Source organism: Piliocolobus tephrosceles, chromosome 14 (assembly GCF_002776525.5).
Source record: "Piliocolobus tephrosceles isolate RC106 chromosome 14, ASM277652v3, whole genome shotgun sequence".
Lineage (NCBI taxonomy): Eukaryota > Metazoa > Chordata > Mammalia > Primates > Cercopithecidae > Piliocolobus > Piliocolobus tephrosceles.
Genome location: NC_045447.1, coordinates 2,743,702 through 2,761,514, shown reverse-complemented (window position 1 = coordinate 2,761,514; position 17,813 = coordinate 2,743,702). Strand labels below are relative to the sequence as shown.

Below are 17,813 nucleotides of genomic sequence, written 5' to 3'. Positions count from 1 at the left end.
TACTTTTTGCCCAGTGTCCTCCGGAAAAGAAAGATCTGGGGGGCGATTTTCTTCAAAATAATAATGAGGGGGTGCAGAAGGGTAGGGATAAACCTCTCCTTCCTTTGCCACTTTAGCTTCAGCTGGCAAATAAACATGCTCTGTAACCTCTTCAGTTACTTCACTATACTCTTGTTCCTCCTCATTATCAGTGTGAAAAAGTTCCAAGGTGAAAAGAACCAGACCCCATATCTGTCCCATTGTTACCCTGACGCTTCTGAGCTCCCCTTCTTACTCACCACGGGGACTGCTTTAAGAGTACTCGGGTATCCTCCAGCTAGTTTTCCATTCCAACTGTCGCTCTGGTGACCCTTCGACCTGGATTCCAGCCCCCACGATGGACGCCACTTGCTGAGACCAGCTCAGCTGGGGAGACCCTAACCCAGCGGCGCTAGAGGAATTAAAGATGCACACACAGAAAAATAGAGGTGTGAAGTGGGAAATGAGGGGTCTCACAGCTTTCAGAGCTGACAGCCCTGAGCAGAGATTTACCCACATATTTATTAACAGCAAACCAGTCATCAGCATGGTTTCTATAGATATTAAATTAACTAAACGTATCCCTTATGGGAAACAAAGGAATGGGCTGAATTAAATGAATAGGTTGGGCTAGTTAACTGCAGCAGGAACACACCCTTAAAACACAGATCGCTCATGCTATTGTTTGTGGCTTAAGAATGCCTTTAAGCGGTTTTCTGCCCTGGGTGGATCAGGTGTTCCTTGCCCTCAATTCCTGTAAACCCACAACCTTCCAGCTTGGGCATTAGGGCCATTATGAATATGTCACAGTGCTGCAGAGATTTTATGGCCAGTTTTGGGGCCAGTTTATGGCCAGATTTTGGGGGACTTGCTCCCAACACTCCCTGTGTCCTCACAGTCATCCCTCTATGTGCCTGTGTCCTAATCTCTTAATAAGGACCTGTGGGATTAGGGCCCACCTCAGTGACCTCATTTTACCTTAATGACCTCTTTAACGGCCCTATCTCCAGCAGACACAGTCACATTCTGAGGTACGGAGTTAGGACTTCAGCATAGTAATGGGGTGAGCCATGACACTTACTAAAGCTGTTCATAGCTGCCGCCACTGCCCCCGGACTTAGGAACACTCTCGCTCTGTGACACACAAAGCGTCTCGTGGAGGTGTTGACTCCCTGACCACCACAGAGCTCAGGTGACCATCTTCCTTGTCACTTTTAGTACCCTGAACATGTACTCTTAGCACACAGCCTCAACCCCTGCTAGACTGTGGGCTGCCAGGGACACAGGTGTTCCAAACTGTCTTCTATTCCTGTCTGCATCTGGCAGAGCACCTTTACCACTGAGCTCAGTAAATATCTTTTTAAAAAAATAAAATACCTACAGTTTTTTTTTTTTATTTTGAGACGGAGTTTCACCCTTGCCGCCCAGGCTGGAGTGCAATGGCGCAATCTCACCTCCACCTCCCAGGTTCAAGCAATTCTCCTGTCTCAGCCTCCTGAGTAGCTGGGATTACAGGCACATGCCACCACACCCAGCTAATTTTCTGTGTTTTTAGTAGAAATGGGGTTTCACTATGCTAGCCAGGCTGGCTGGTCTCGAACTCCTGACCTCAGGTGATCCACTTGCCTTGGCCTCCCAAAGTGCTGGGATTACAGGCATGAGTTACCACAACAGGCCAATACCTACAGCCTTTTAACAAAAGGAACTGAATATCTCACTTTGAAACCATAATAGTAAGACATGGCTTTGGCTGGATTCCTCTAGCTCACCTGTGTCAAATCACACACTGGACAGACTGAGACAGTACGCGAGGTTGACCACAAGCCACATGTATCCCAGTGTGGAAAAACACAGTGAAGACTTAATGAGTGGCCTGGCATTTATTTTTTCCTTTGCATGAGCTACTTTTCCATTTTATGAGTGTCTTTTCTCAACTAGAGTCTTTCTCCATTAAAAAAAATCATTCTATATCAAATGCATTTTCACATTATCTACAATACATAGATAATGACATTACTGTGTATTCATATTAAGTAATTATCCTTTTATTCTTTATCCTATATTAGCCAAATAAGATGGCTCAAAATGGCAAGAAGAAACATTTATTTGGGAAGGATGTAAATTTGTATGTCTCTAAAAATTGGAGGGTTTTAAGACTTCCCTCATTTATAAGAAATTGCCATGATTCGTTTATTCGACATAAACCTAATGGCGTAATTCATAATTTCCTCTGGGAATCATGTGCAACCTTGACGTATTGGATCTGTGGAGGAGGAGAAAATGTAAGATCCCAGCTGTATTCTGGTGATAACAGCTTGGTGGGTTTATTGAGGTAAAAATACTTGTTCAGATGCTTTTCATAGGTGCTATTGAGTCCATTTTTGATGTCATGAATAACTCCGTTCAGATATTCTTCGATGAAGTCTAAAACATTATGGGGCGTGCCACCAACCATCAAGCTGCCATAATAGAAATCCCCCTGTCCAAACGGGATGCAAGCTGCTGAGGTCGGCCTCCTCTCGTAAGGGAAGTTCTTGGTGTTTCTGAAATACCACCAGGCATGGAGCTGGGCCACCAACGGGCCCAGCGTCTCCACCCCGAACTCATTCTGGAAGACCTGGTTGACCGCCATGCTGAAGAGGAAGTCCACCTCATCCTGGATGTGACTGGTGATATGTTCACCCAGACTCTTCATGTGCATGAGGGAGCCGTCGAGCCACCACCTCTCGGTGTCCACTTCAAATGCTTTGAACGTTCGAAGAGGACTGGGCTCTATGTCAGGCAGCTGGAGGAAGGCGTCCACCATGATGTAGAAGATCACTCGGTAGCCTGTCATGAAGTGCTTATTCGCGGAGTGTAGGAACAGCCTCAGGTACTCCTCTGCAAACCTAGGTAACACACACCGGAGAAAAGACTTACTTTTCTTTTTTTTTTTTGAGATGGAGTCTTGCTCTGATGCCCAGGCTGGAGTGCAGTGGTGTGATCTCGACTCACTGCAACCTCCGCCTCCCAGATTCAAGTGATTCTCCTGCCTCAGCCTCCCAAGTAGCTGGGATTACAGGCACCCGCCACCACGCCTGGCTAATTTTGTGTGTGTGTGTGTGTGTGTTTTTAGTAGAGATGGGGTTTCACCATGTTGGCCAGGCTGGTCTCAAATTCCTGACCTCAGGTGATCCACTCGCCTCAGTCTCCCAAAGTGCTGGGATTACAGGCATGAGCCACCATGCCCGGCCAACACTTACTTTCTAAACATGATCAGGAGAAGAGGTGGCTGAATGCACTAACATGGGTGTCCTCTGATGCTAAGGAACTCGGGATGTATAAGCGTGGAAGAGTCGGGCCCACAGCTTCAGCTGAGTCGGTGAGTGGGAAGGAATGTCCTGACTCGGAGGGCCTGAAAAGCCACCGTGTTTTGGAATGGCTGTTGTGAAGAAAGGGAGCAGGAGCTAAATGGATATAAGTCAAAAGATTCCCACTGGTGTTAAGGACTCGGCCATCGACAGAGAAACCTAGCACACCTTTTGTACAGGCCAGCCAGAAATTGAAGGAAATCATATCTACAATAGTCCATTTCCAAGACAAAGGGCCTTAAATCGGCTTAGGTCAGCAAACTACAAAAGAAACAGGATATACTAGGCCCCTGCTTATATAGCCAATGCCTGCTTGTTGGCCTCCCACCTTAGTTGCCCTCACCCAAACCAAAAAACTTTAGTCAAAAAAGTTTAAAAAGATAAAACTTTACTAGTCTGCAAAATAGCTTGCTTTGTCTGTTCTTATCAGCCCGCTCAGCTACTTAGGTCCTAAGTCAGATACTTGAAGAGCCCCTGAGCTGACCATGATTGCAATGCATTGTGGGCTGCAACAAAATGCAGCAACACCACCCTAAAGAAAACACCTAAAACCCCTGCCCAACAACCAATAGGTGACGTCTGGGAAGATTGTGAGCCCGCCCCCTCCCACAGTACTCAGCCTATGAGCAACTGGGGGAGGGGCCTGCGCACTAGGGGGTAAACGGTTTGTTGAAGCTGTGCTGGGTGTGCCTGCCCATCAGACACCCGATCTTTCAAGACTGTCATTAAAAGTTTCACTTTCACTGTTCTCCAGGTCTCTGAGTCCATTCTTTGGTTTTGGAAGGGTGAGTTCGTTTCTCACAGAAATCATGGCTATTGTTATCGTTAATTATGCTTAATTATGGTTGGCTCTTTGGAGGTCAAAGACCCGTGAACGCTGATCCACATTTTCCCAAAATAAAAAAGGGCAAAGGTGAGTGGCACCTACCTGCCAGTAGCAAAGACAGCCAGGCCCACGGTGATATTCCGCCTTCTGTAATGTTTTTCCAGGACCTGCCTGTCGAAAGTCCCTTCCCATACGATGGGAGCAAGCCAGTCTGTTTTCGTTATAACATCAGGGCGTTTTCTGTGGAACAAGAATCAAATTAAAACAGGGCTTGCTTTACGGAGGCGCCGGCAGCAGGTACCGAGCAGTAATGACTAATGCTTAGAAAGCACCAACCACACGCCCGGCTCTGTGTTTGAGTGCATTATCCCACTGGATTCATCTTTGCAATGCCCTATACAGTGAGTGCCACCACCCCTGATCTCCACATGGGGAACCAGAGGCACACACGATTGAGTAAGTTGCCCGACATCGCACAGTTAACACGTGGGGATTAGGATGCCACACCTAGCCCACCTGGCTCCTGGGTTTGTGCATTCCTCCCCCAACCACCTGCCTTTGAGCCCAGGAGCTGCCTTTTCTGATCTCTGACTGCAGCTCAAAATTAGGCAGCCCAGAGTCAGAACACTCTCCGATCATTCACTGAAGCCAAGATGGGAGGCAGGAGATCACCTCCCTTATGCAATGCCTTTATTTTTCCCTCCTTCTCTGCTTTCTTTTTCTCTCTCCCCTTTTCCTACAAGTTTTTTTCAGCTTCTCCCTCATGCTTTAGGCCCATCAGTGCAATGCAGCAGAAATGAGAGATGAGTCCAAAAAGGGAGAGAGCCATCTGATTTGCCTTCAATACAACAAGACCACAGCAGGATTTAAGACAGGCTATTAAACATCTGAAAATCAATGAATGTAAACCACCATATTGAAAGATAGAGAAGATCAATCACATGCTCAACTTGGAAAAAACACCCTACAAAGTTCAATGTCGATTCATGATAAAAGCTCCCAGAAAAAATGTAATAGAGGGGAATGTCCTCAATTTGATAAAGAACATCTACAAATATCCTCTAGCTCACACACTTCATAGTGAAAGACTGAATGCTTTCTCCCTACAATGAGGAATGTGGCAGTTTCAACATAGTGATGACAGTTCTAGCCACTGCAATAAGGCAAGAAAATGAAATAAAAGCCATCAGATTGGAAAGGAAAAAAATAACACTGTCCCTATTTGCAGATTACATAATTGTCTACATAGAAAATCCTAAGGAATCTAAAAACAACCAAAATCTCCTAGAACTAACAAGTGAACTCAGCAAAGCTTCAGGATACAAGGTCAGCACATTAAAAAAGTAATCTCCTTACTATGAACAATGAACATGCAGAAAGTAATATTTAAAACACGATGCTATTTACAGTTTCTCCAAAGAAAATGAAATACTTTAATATATCACTACTGAAAAGGAGTCACTCCCCATTCCCTTCTCCCTACAATCCCTGCAACAACTCATCTACCTTCTGTCTCTGTAGATTTGCCTGTTCTGGAAATATGGTTGAATAATATTCCATTGGATGGCTAGACCACATTTTGTTTATCTGTTCATTAGTTGATGAACATTTGAGTTATTAACACTTTTTAAACCAGGAAAGCTAAGCCAGGTAGAGTGAATCTGCTTCTTCATGACCACCATCATCGCCTGGTTCATGATCAACGGACCCTGGTTTGTTTATAAGAGCCTCGAAAATAAAACTCCAATTCTGGAAACCTCCCAGGAGAGCTGAATTTGGTGACTGGGGAAGAAAAATCTATCATGTCAAGTTGAGGTATATCGTTTGTGAGTGCATGCAAACAGGCATTTTTGTTCTTACCTAGGATGAAACCAGTCTGAGAGCCGAAGTTCTTCTACCTGGTGATTCCTGGGTACAAAGAGAAAATCGAGTGATTACAGGGAGCCTGTTCAATGTTTATTGAGCCTACAATGGGCAGGCCCTGTTTGGCATTTTGTCAACATGTGTCAACCCAAATCAGAGTCAGGGAAGCCTCCTGGAGAGGAGATATCTCAGCTGGGTGGGGAAGGGTATGAGCTGGTCTAGGAAAGAGATGTAGGGAAAGGAGGTCATGGCCACAGGCAGAATGTCAGGAAAGAGTATGGGTGTGGGGAGGAAGATTTTTTTTAAAAAAAGGAAATGGCCGGGCACAGTGGCTCACGCCTGTGATCCCAGCACTTTGGGAGGCCGAGGCGGGCGGATCATGAGGTCAGGAGATGGAGACCATCCTGGCTAACACTGTGAAACCCCGTCTCTACTAAAAGTACGAAAATTAGCTGGGCGAGGTGGCAGGCGCCTGTAGTCCCAGCTACTCGGGAGGCTGAGGCAGGAGAATGGCGTGAACCCGGGAGGTGGCACTTGCAGTGAGCCGAGATCGCGCCACTGCACTCCAGCCCGGGCAACAGAGCAAGACTCCATCTCAAAAAAATATATAATAAAAAATTAAAAAAGGAAATGAACAGATCAGGTAAGAGAATGTATATTCAGACAAAAACATAGATTTAATTAATTTATTTACCAAACATAAGCGTCTTTGCTACATGTTGTAAAGAGGTGGGGAGGAGGCATCCAAAAGTTCGTCTTTGATTCTGTTTGCATTTATTTTGTTATTTATTTTAAGAGATGCATTCTCACTTGCATGATCACAGCTCACTGCAGCCTCAAACCCCTGAGCTCAAGCTATCCTCCCACCTCAACCTCCAAGGTATACGGGACCACAGGCACAAGCTACCTCCCTTTGCATTTCAACACTGCATTCAACTAGAGTGTAATTGTGCTTTTAAGCTATTAGCAAGCTTATTAGGCAACCTCTGTTTCGTAACCCTAGGAGGAATTTTTTTTTTTTTTTTTTTTGAGACAGGCTTTCACTCTGTCACCCAGGCTGGAGTGCAGTGGCACCATCACAGTTCACTGCAGCCTCAACCTCCTGGGCTCAAGCGATCCTCCCCCCTCAGCCTCCCAGGTAGCTCAGACCACAGGGGTGTGCCACCGTGCCTGGCTAATTTTTAAATTATCTGTAGAGACAGGGTCTCCCTGCGTTGCCTAGGATAGTAACTCTGGGATATTTTTAAGTAAAATAAATGACTTCAAGACTGTCTCCTTTTATGGCATTCTCATGAGTGTCCTTAGCCACAGACATTCCATGATTGGATTCCACAGGGCAAGACACATCAAAATCCAAATTGTCCACACCAGACTTCAAAAACATGAAGTGACAAAGGGGGGACTTAATTAAAGGTCCTCATTCTTCCACCATACTGGTCTTAATTTCTGGGGCCCTGCAGAATGACCAGAGCAGAGAACATCCTGGCTGAAGAGGGTTATTGTAACCTAAAGAAAAAAATCACCCTTGACAGAGATTTTTTTTTGTCGAGACGGAGTCTTGCTCTGTCGCCCAGGCTGGAGTGCAGTGGTGCAATCTTAGCTCACTGCAACCTCCACCTCTTGGGTTCAAGTGATTCTCCTGCCTCAGCCCCCTCAGTAGCTGGGATTACAGGCACGCGCCACCACACCCAGCTAATTTTTTGGTAGAGATGGGGTTTCACCCTGTTGGCCAGGATAGTCTCAAACTCCTGACCTCAAATGATCCACCTGCCTCAGCCTCCCAAAGTGCTGGGATTACAGGCATGAGCCATCATGCCCGGCCTGTCCTGTCCTTTCTGTAACCAACCCCCAAATCCTCAAGCTCACCACACACACATGTGCACACACACACACAAGCACACACACATGTGCATTACATACACACCAGCCTACACATAACACAGACAGTGGTGTCTTTAGGAACTAGAGCTGTCTTTGGTTTTCTGTTTCCCTTGCTTCTCTCGCCATGAGGAGCCAGTTGACCCCCTCCAGCCTTGCTTTGCAGTTTGTGGAATATTTAAACAACAAATATTCTCACCAGCTGAGATGCCTTTTCTATTTTTTTATTTTTATTTTTATTTTTATTTTTGAGAGGGAGTCTTGCTCTGTCTCCCAGGCTGGAGTGCAATGGCACGATCTCAGCTCACTGCAACCTCCACCTCCCGATTTTTCCTGCCTCACCCTCCTGAATAGCTCAGATTACAGGTGCCCTCTGCCACGCCCAGCTAATTTTGTTGTTGTTGTTATTGTATTTTAGTAGAGATGGGGCCATGCTGGTCTGGAACTCCTGACTTCAGGTGATCTGCCCGCGTCGGCCTACCAAATGCTGGAACTACAGGCATGAGCCACCACACCTGGCCTGAGATTCCTTTTCTACAGAGAGGTTTGCCAGGCAAAACACAGGATGTCCATTCAGTTTACAATAAGCAATGAATAATTTTTTAGTGTAAATATTGCATGGGACATACTTCCGTTAAAAATGACTCACTGTTTATCTGAAATTCAAATGTAACTGAGCATCCTGTATGTTTATTTCCTAAATGGATCAACCCAACCAGTGAATAACTCCTTATTCTTTAAATAAATGTAAAAAAATTATTTAAGTTTTTAATTTGATCAAAGACCCATTGCAATTTCAGTAACAAAATATCTTGAATCAAGATCCATTTATTTATTCATCTCTTACCAAATAATGAGTGAGCACCTCCTACATGCCAGGCCCCCGGCTATGGTTCTAGGGTAGATGGCAGAATCTGTGCCATGGATTAACGTGTGGGTCCCTGTCCCCTTTCTGCTGAAGATTACCCCATCATTATCCTCAAACAGATCATCTGAAACCCTTTATAACTGGCCATGCATCCTTTTCATTAAGGTACAATCCTCTAGAGGACAAACGACACAAAATACATGGCACCAAAGCAGTGGGGGGGTTATTTTGTTTTGTTTTTTGAGACAGAGTCTCACTCTGTCTCCCAGGCTAGAGTGCAGCGATGTGATTTCAGCTCACTGCCGCCTCCCAGATTCAAGCGATTCTCCTGCCTCAGCCTTCCCAGTAGCTGGGATTACAGGCGCCCACCACCACGCCCTGCTAATTTTTGTATTTTTAGTAGAGACAGGGTTTTGTCAGGTCAGCCGGGTGGTCTCGAACTCCTGACCTCAAGTGATCCGCCCACCTCTGCCTCCCAAAGTACTGGAATTACAGGCGTGAGCCACCGCGCCTGGCCTTGTTTTTCCTTTCCTTTTTTTTTTTTTTTTTTTTTGCACGATTTACTTTTACTTTATTTCCCCTTTTTCATTTCAATCAACTTTATTTTTAGAGCAGATTCAGCCTTACAAAAACATTCTAAAGCTAGTGTGTGGAATCTCCTGCACTCACCCAGTTTCCCCTATTATTAACATCTAGCTTTAGTAGGGTACTTTTGTTCCAATTCATGAAGCAACACTGATGCTCTATTATTAATGGGAGTCCATATTTTGGTTGGATTTTCTTGTTTTCCCCTAATGTTCCTTCTCTTTTTCAGGGTCCCACCCAGCACGCCACACTCCACTCAGCCTCCTGTCTGCACAGGTTCCTCTTTTTTTTTTTTTTGAGACGGAGTCTCGCTCTGTTGCCCAGGCTGGAGTGCAGTGGCCGGATCTCAGCTCACTGCAAGCTCCGCCTCCCGGGTTTACGCCATTCTCCTGCCTCAGCCTCCCGAGTAGCTGGGACTACAGGCCCCCGCCACCTTGCTCGGCTAGTTTTTTGTATTTTTAGTAGAGACGGGGTTTCACCGTGCTAGCCAGGATGGTCTCGATCTCCTGACCTCGTGATCCGCCCGCCTCGGCCTCCCAAAGTGCTGGGATTACAGGCTTGAGCCACTGTGCCCGGCCAACAGGTTCCTCTTGACTGCAGCTGCCTCTCAGACCCCATCATGACTTCCTGTTGATGCTGACCTTGTCCGCCTGGCTAGGGTTGTTTTCAGGTCTCTCCATGCAAAGACTGCTCTTTCTCCCCGCTTTCTTTATAAGGAAGCACTGCGCACAACTCACATTTCAGGACTGGGGCATCAGGTTCTGTGTCCTTGGTAGTGGAGAATCTACAGACATGATTTGGAATTCTTCTGCATACGGGAGATTTGTCTCTTCTCCCTTCTTCCTTCCTTCTATCCTTCCAACATCCAGCCAACCTGTCTTCCTTCCTTTCTTCCTTCTTGTTTTTCCTCCAATCATTCATTTACATCAGTATGAACTTGTGGAAATTCGTTTCATACTCTGGGTTGTAATTCAATGTTACTTTCTTTTCTCGCTCAAGTGGCTCCAGCTCTGGCCATTGGGAGCTCTCCCAGTTAGCTCCCATGTCCCATTTAAGTGGCTTACTCCCTTAAATATAGAATTTGTAAAAAATCCCTTCCATCCTTCCTGGCACTGAGATGCTCTGGGCTCATCTTATAAATCTCCTGCCCGATTCTAGAACCACCCACTTCTCCAAGAAGCCTTGGTTGCTTTTCTAGAGAATGGTGCTAGACACCAAGATCTGGGCATCAGGTGTGCTCATTGCTACTGGGGTGTCCTTCCTCCTAGGCCCTCTCAGCTAATAGAGCAAGGAAATAGACACTAACCTGTGTGTATATCCACATATCTTCAAACATCTTGACACATAAACATCTCTGTTCATAGTAAGGTAAACGTGAGTTCATGCTGAGGTCTCCAGCTTCAATCCATTCCCACCTGGATCATTGCGGCCCCTCTCTTGCTTATCTATGAAGTCCCCTCCAACAGCAAGAAACCTGCTCCCCCATGCCCCATTCATTTATTTAACTGATTCAAACATACATGTATAGCAGCAGCAGAACTGTTAACTCATTCTCCTGTGGGAAAAAACCTTTATCGGCCCACACACAGTGCTCATGTGCAGTTTCTATTGCTTTTACTTTTAAACTCCACTCATTCCCAGCTGGGCACTGTGGCTCACACCTGTAATCCCAGCATTTTGGGAGGCTGAGGCAGGCAGATTGCCTGAGGTCAGGAGTTCAAGACCAGCCTGGCCAACATGGTGAAACCCCATATCTACTAAAAGTAAAAAACAACCCAGGTGTGGTGCCACGTGGCTGTAGTCCCAACTACTTGGGAGGCTGAGGCAGGAGAATAGTTTGAACCCAGGAGGCAGAGGTTGTGGTGAGTCAAGATCGTGCCACTGCACTCTAGCCTGGGTGACAGAGACTCTGTCTCAAAACAAAACAAAACAAACGCCACTCATTCCCAAGTTATTTTAGGTCAGCAGCTTTTTCTCTCACCCCTTCCAGTGGGCTTGTTCTGTACATGTGGGATACAGATTATTGTCTCACAGTCTGCATTGCTTCCTACGATACCTCGAACTTCCTGATTTTTTAAATTTACATATGTTAATTTCACTCTTCATGCTGTAACATCCTGTGGGTTTTTTTTTTTTTAACTTTAAGTTCTAGGGTACATGTGCATAACGTGCAGGTTTGTTACATACGTATACTTGTACCATGTTGGTGTGCTGCACCCATCAACTTGTCAGCACCCATCAACTCGTCATTTACATCAGGTATAACTCCCAATGCAATCCCTCCCCCCTCCCCCCTCCCCATAATAGGCCCCAGTGTGTGATGTTCCCCTTCCCGAGTCCAAGTGATCTAATTGTTCAGTTCCCACCTATGAGTGAATGCAAAGTTACATGTGTCCCTGGTGACACTGTCATACAGAACAGTTTTGCTGCCCCCCAAAATTCCTTTGTGCTTCACCTATTCATCCCCTCCCTCATCTCCACTCCATGGCAACCACTGATCTTTTTCCTGCCAATATAGTTTTGCCTTTTCCAGAATGTCACATGAGAATTATACAGCATGCAGCCTTTTCAGATGGGCTTTTTGCACTTAGCAATATGCATTTAGGGTTCCTTCATGCCTGCTAACAGTTTTGATAGCTCATTTCTTTTTTTTTTTGAGATGGAGTTTCACTCTTGTTGCCCAGGCTGGAGTGCAGTGGCGTGATCTCAGCTCATTGCAACCTCCGCCTCCCGGGTTCAAGCGATTCTCCTGCCTCAGCCTCCCGGGTAGCTGGGATTATAGGCCTGCACCACCACGCCTGGCTAATTTTGTATTGATAGTAGAGACGGGGTTTCTTCATGTTGGTCAGGCTGGTCTCAAACTCCTGACTTCAGGTGATCCGCCTGCCTCGGCTTCTGAAAGTGCTGGGATTACAGGCATGAGCCACCGCACCAGGCCAGCTCATTTCTTTTTACTGTTGGGTGATATTCCATTGCACGGATGAGCCACAGCATGTTTATCCTTCTCCTGTTGTCTGTTGGTTTCTGGTTTGGAGCGCTTCATGAAGCTTGTTTATCATTCACCTGCTGAAGGGCATCTAGTTTGTTCATGGTTTGAGGCATTTATGAATAGAGTTTCTATAAACATCTTGTGGGCCGGGCGCGGTGACTCAAGCTTGTAATCGCAGCACTTTGGGAGGCCGAGACGGGCGGATCACGAGGTCAGGAGATCGAGACCATCCTGGCTAACACGGTGAAACCCCGTCTCTACTAAAAAATACAAAAAACTAGCCGGGCGAGGTGGCGGGCGCCTGTAGTCCCAGCTACTCAGGAGGCTGAGGCAGGAGAATGGCGTAAACCCGGGAGGCGGAGCTTGCAGTGAGCTGAGATCCGGCCACTGCACTCCAGCCTGGGCGACAGAGCCAGACTCCATCTCAAAAAAATAAAAAAATTAAAAAAAAATAAACATCTTGTGTAGGGTTTTGTGTGGACATAGTTTTTTAATCAGTTGGCTAAATGCCTGGGAGCACAGCTGCTCCATGGCATGGTAAAGCTTTGTCTAGCTTTCTAAGGAACTGCCACACTGTCTTCCACAGTACCGTTTTGCATTCCCACCAGCAATGAATGAGCGTTCCTGTCGCTCTACTTCCTCACCAGAAGCTGGTTTTCAGATTTTAGATTTTTGGGTGTTAGCCATTCTAATGGGTGTGTAGTGGTATCTCCTGTCTTCATTGCAGTTCTCTGATGACAAATGAGACTGAGAATCTTGGCGTTTGTTTATTTCCCATCGGTATATCTTCTGTTGTGAGATTCTATTCAGTTCCTCTGCTCATTTTTAAATGTTTTAAAAGCCAATATTTAATTTTTAAATTCAGGTGTTTGTTTCCTTATTGTCGAATTTTAAGAGCTCTTTGCATATTTTGGATACAAGTCCCTTACCAGTTACGTATTGTGCAAAGCCTTCCTTTTCAAAAACCATTATCTCTCATGATACTACTGCTGTTCAAATAGCCTCTGGAAACACCGCATTGCTTATGAGGAAGACCATGAGGAGTGGTACAGAGAAAGCAAGAATTTGAGTTTTTCTGGATGAGAGAATATTAGCAGATGTGTGAGTCTGTTTTCATGCTGCTGATAAAGACATACCCAAGACTGGGAAGAAAAAGAGCTTTAATTGGACTTACAGTTCCACATGGCTGGGGAGGCCCAGAATCATAGCGGGAGGCAAAAGGTACATCTTCCATGGCGGCAGGCAAGAGAAAATGAGAAAGAAGCAAAAGCGGAAACCCCTGATAAACCCATCAGATCTCATGAGACTTATTCATTATTACGAGAATAGCACAGGAAAGACTGCCCCCCATGATTCATTACCTCTCCTGGGTCCCTCCCACAACACGTGGGAATTCTGGGAGATGCAATTCAAATTGAGATTTGGGTGGGGAAAACAGCTAAACCATATCAGCAAGTTTACAGATGTGTCTTCTAGTACATGTTTCTATATGCATAGACACAGGTTGACTTTAGTCTTTTTTACATTAAACACAAAGATGGAAACTTGAGACAGTTTATAATTCCTCTAAAATGGCATGCTCACCTTTATTTTTTATTATGCTTGTTTTATAAAATATTATATCCCTGGCATTGTCTGTCATGTGTGTACTGTCTACCTTCTCTAAATAGAATGGAAGCTCCCTGAGGACAGGCACTTTAGTTATCACTGCATCCCCAGCACCTAGAATAGAGCCTGGCACCTAGAAGGACTCAATAAATAATTGTTGAATGTTTAACAATGAAATAATTAAAATATGTATATTTTCCTTTGTCCCACAAAGACGAACTTCTGATTTATTTAGAGAGTAGTATTGATATCTTTGGACAAAACTCAGCAGTTTAGATTATCTCTGCCAGCCTGGGCAACACAGGTCTCTACAAAAAAATTTCAAAAATTAGTTGTGTGTGGTGACATGTGCCTGTAGTCCCACTTACTCAGGAGGCTGAGGTGGGAGGATTGCTTGAGCCTGGGAGGTCAAGACTGCTAATATGGCACCACTGCACTCCAGCCTAGGCAACAGAGTAAGCCCCTGTCTCAAAAATTAAATCAAATTAAATCAAATTAGATTAAATTAAATTAAACTAAATTAAATTAAAACCACCTCTGCCAATCACTAAAGATCATGATTCATCAATATTTTATATTTACCTGAAATAACGCTCAACCAACATCAGCGAAAAAGCAAATAAAACCAATAACAGCACTCTTTTGGAATTCATTCTCTCCTAGGGAAAAAGGGAGAAAAAATTAGATTTTAATCAATAAAAAATGACATATTTGTCATCTTCTAACAATGAGTTAATGTATGGGCCTTGGACACCAACCTTAGAGATTGCTTCTAGAATATTCAGCTGTCAGGAGACAGCGACTTGAGTAGGGAAGCCTCTCTTCTCCTTCAAGTGCCCGGGGCTGACTGTTCCTTGTGGGCCAGCTTCATGTGCACTCTGTCTTTCCCTGCATTCGTATCAAAGTCTGCCTTGATTGCATAAAAGAAACGCAATAAATCTCTCCACTGCAGGGCTGTGAAAACAGAATGAGGTCTTGATGAGGAAGTCATCTTGACCTAGGATAATGTATTCTGCCCCCAAAGTTGACTTTTTATTCTTTCTTCCTCAGATCATAAGATGAGTAATCTGTTCCCAGACTATGCCGGTCGAAAAATTTACAAGTGCTCTCAAAGGTAGATCTTGTAAACAGGGAATGAAGTCTAAGTTAAAAGCATTAGACTTTAAGATGGAAATCTGGATTCTCACCAGTGCCTGAGTTTGTGACGGAGGCTTCACATGGGAATAGGTTTACAAGCCCATCGGGAGCACGCCACTGGGCTGTGCGTCCACACAAAATGCAGGTCTCTGATTCTCTGATTTTCCTTCTTTTTTTTTTTTTTTTTTTTTTTGAGATGGAGTCTCACTCTGTCTCCCAGGCTGGAATGCAGTGGCAGGATCTTGGCTCACTGCAACCTCTGCCTCCTGGGTTCAAGCGATTCTCCTGCCTCAGCCACCACACCCAGCTAATGTTTGTATTTTTAGTGAAGACAGGATTTCACCATGTTGGTCAGGCTGGTCTTGAACTGCTGACCTCAGGTGATCCACCTACAGCCTCCCAGTTATTTTCATTTTTGAACACTCATTTAACAAACATGATGCTTTAGTTCTGCACTGATAGCCATAAAGTAGCCACTTGCCACATGCGGTCCCTGAGTGTGTGAAATGAGGTAAGCTGCAAGTGTACAAAACACATGGGGTCTCAAAGTCAAACACAGTGGGAAAGAAAAGAATTTACCATCTCACTCATAACTTCATATCGATTCCACACTGAAATGGTAACAGTCTGGGTGTTGTAGTCTGGAAAGAGTGAGTTAAATGAAAAATAAATTATGAAAATTAATTCACTTGTTTCTTCTTACTGTTTGTAATGTGGCTACTAGGAAACTGGACATTGAAATGTGGCTCACCGGCCAGGCGCGGGGGCTCACACCTCTAATCCCAGCACTGTGGGAGGCTGAGGCGGGTGGATCATGAGTTCAGGAGTTTAAGACCAGCCGGACCAACATGGTGAGACACTGTCTCTACTAAAAATACAAAAATTAGCTGGGTGTGGTGGTGCACACTTGTAATCCCTGTAATCCCAGCTACTCAGGAGGCTGAGGCAGCAGAATCGCTTGATCCCAGGAGGCGGAGGTTGCAGTAGGCTGAGATTGTGCCACTGCACCCCAACCTAGGTGACAGAGCAAGATTTCATCTCAAAAAAAAAAAAAAAAAAAAGAAAAGAAAAGAAAAAGACAGAAAAAGAAAGAAAGAAAATGAGGCTCACATTGTATTTCTATGGGGGCAGTTCTTCATATAATCCCATCCTGGGCAGGCTTCAGTTGGGCCCAGTTCTTGTGCCTCTGCAATTTGAAACTGACCACCTTTTAAATTCAAGATCACTAGAAATGCCATGCGGATGGGGTAAGACAGGCCCATATAGCCAGATTTTCTGCAGCAGCATTCCCTCCTCCATAACATCATCCCTAGGCACCCTCCTAGCTCTGTTGATGAGCTGCCTGTCTGTCAATATCTTTCTGAGGTCAAGGTTAGGGGATGACCCTAACCCTGATTTTACCACAATCATCCAAACTCTCCTAGATCTCTCTTTAAAAGTCCTTTACCCTGGGTTAGAATGATGTAAAGAGGTAGCCAAAGCCATCCCATGAGGAGAGGTATCTTCCAAGCATCATATCTTTTGCTGTGTGTTGCGTCACAAACCAGCTGCCATCTACTGCTCTCCTGGCGCTGGAGTCTTCCGTTGGTGCTGACATCACTGGGCTCCTTTGATGATGCAAGTGTCACAGTGATGTCTCTGCCCACAGGTTCTTCCCATGGTTATGAGGATAAGACTTTGTCCCATTTGAAAAATTAAAGGATAGGCTGGGTGCGGTGGCTCATGCCTGTAGTCCCAGCACTTTAGGAGGCCAAGATGTGTAGATCATCTGAGGTCAGGAGTTCAAAACCAGCCTGGCCAACATGGTGAAACCTCATCTCTACTAAAAATACAAAAAAATTAGCCAGGCGTGGTGGTGGACGCCTGTCATCCCAGCTACTTGGGAGGCTGAGAACAGAAGAATTGCTTAAACCCATGAGGCAGAGGTTGCAGTGAGCCAAGATCATGCCATTGTACTCCAGCCTGGGCAACAGAGCAAGACTCCATCTCAAAAAAAAAAAAAAAGAAAAGAAAATAAAAGAAAGGAAAAGAAAGAAAGAAAAAAGGAAGGAAGGAAGGAAGGAAGGGAGGGAGGGAGGGAGGGAGGGAGGGAAGGAAGGAAGAAAGAAAGGAAAGAAGGAAGAAAGAAAGGAAAGAAGGAAGGAAGGAAGGAAGGAAGGAAGGTTAAAGGAAATTTGTAAATATCCTTTTGCTTTTCATTTCCTTTGTTGTGTCTCCTTACGTCATAATCACTGATTCTTACTTATGGAGAGATATTTTGAATGACCTATGTTTATGTTCATACAACAGGAAAAATGCAGCATCCTTCCCCTCCTTCATCCTCTTTGAGGTTCTGTCTGATCACCCCAAGAGAGTAAAACCCTTCTTATGCTGTCTGAGGAGGTCATTTAAGTACTTATTTTTCTGATTACAGAAACAACATGTTTTTGTGTTATGAGTCAGATGCCTCACTGCACAAAGGAAATGACAATCGTACATAATTCCACCATCTTCAGACAGCCACCTTCATTCGTGGTCATAATAGGAACGTTTATTTATTTCACCCCTCTCATTTGAAAATAAAATAGTCTTTCGTACTGAAAAAGTAGGCCAGGCACAGTGGCTCATGCCTGTAATCCCAGCACTTTGGGAGGCCGAGGTGGGCAGATCACAAGGTCAAGAAATCAAGACCATCCTATCCAACATGGTGAA

At 45.0% G+C, this 17,813-nt stretch overlaps 1 protein-coding gene across 1 annotated transcript; it reads right to left on the bottom strand.

Moving 5' to 3' along the window:
- Positions 1-1,883: 1,883 nt before the first annotated feature.
- On the bottom strand, positions 1,884-14,992 carry GLT6D1 (glycosyltransferase 6 domain containing 1). The gene is made up of 5 exons (XM_023227544.2): positions 14,744-14,992; positions 14,568-14,644; positions 6,055-6,102; positions 4,297-4,434; positions 1,884-2,906 (listed from the first exon to the last, which is right to left on the bottom strand). Exons 2-5 carry the CDS (start codon positions 14,636-14,638, stop codon positions 2,237-2,239), a joined length of 927 nt encoding a protein of 308 aa, XP_023083312.1. The 5' UTR covers positions 14,639-14,644; positions 14,744-14,992; the 3' UTR covers positions 1,884-2,236.
- Positions 14,993-17,813: the final 2,821 nt, after the last annotated feature.

Coding starts and splice junctions, on each gene's coding strand:
- GLT6D1 (XM_023227544.2), bottom strand. CDS start 14,638: ATGAATTCCAAAAGAGTGCTGTTATTGGTTTTATTTGCTTTTTCGCTG. Junction 6,103..14,567: donor TTGGTTGAGCGTTATTTCAG/GTAAATATAAAA, acceptor CTTTGTACCCAG/GAATCACCAGGTAGAAGAAC. Junction 4,435..6,054: donor TCAGACTGGTTTCATCCTAG/GTAAGAACAAAA, acceptor CTTGTTCCACAG/AAAACGCCCTGATGTTATAA.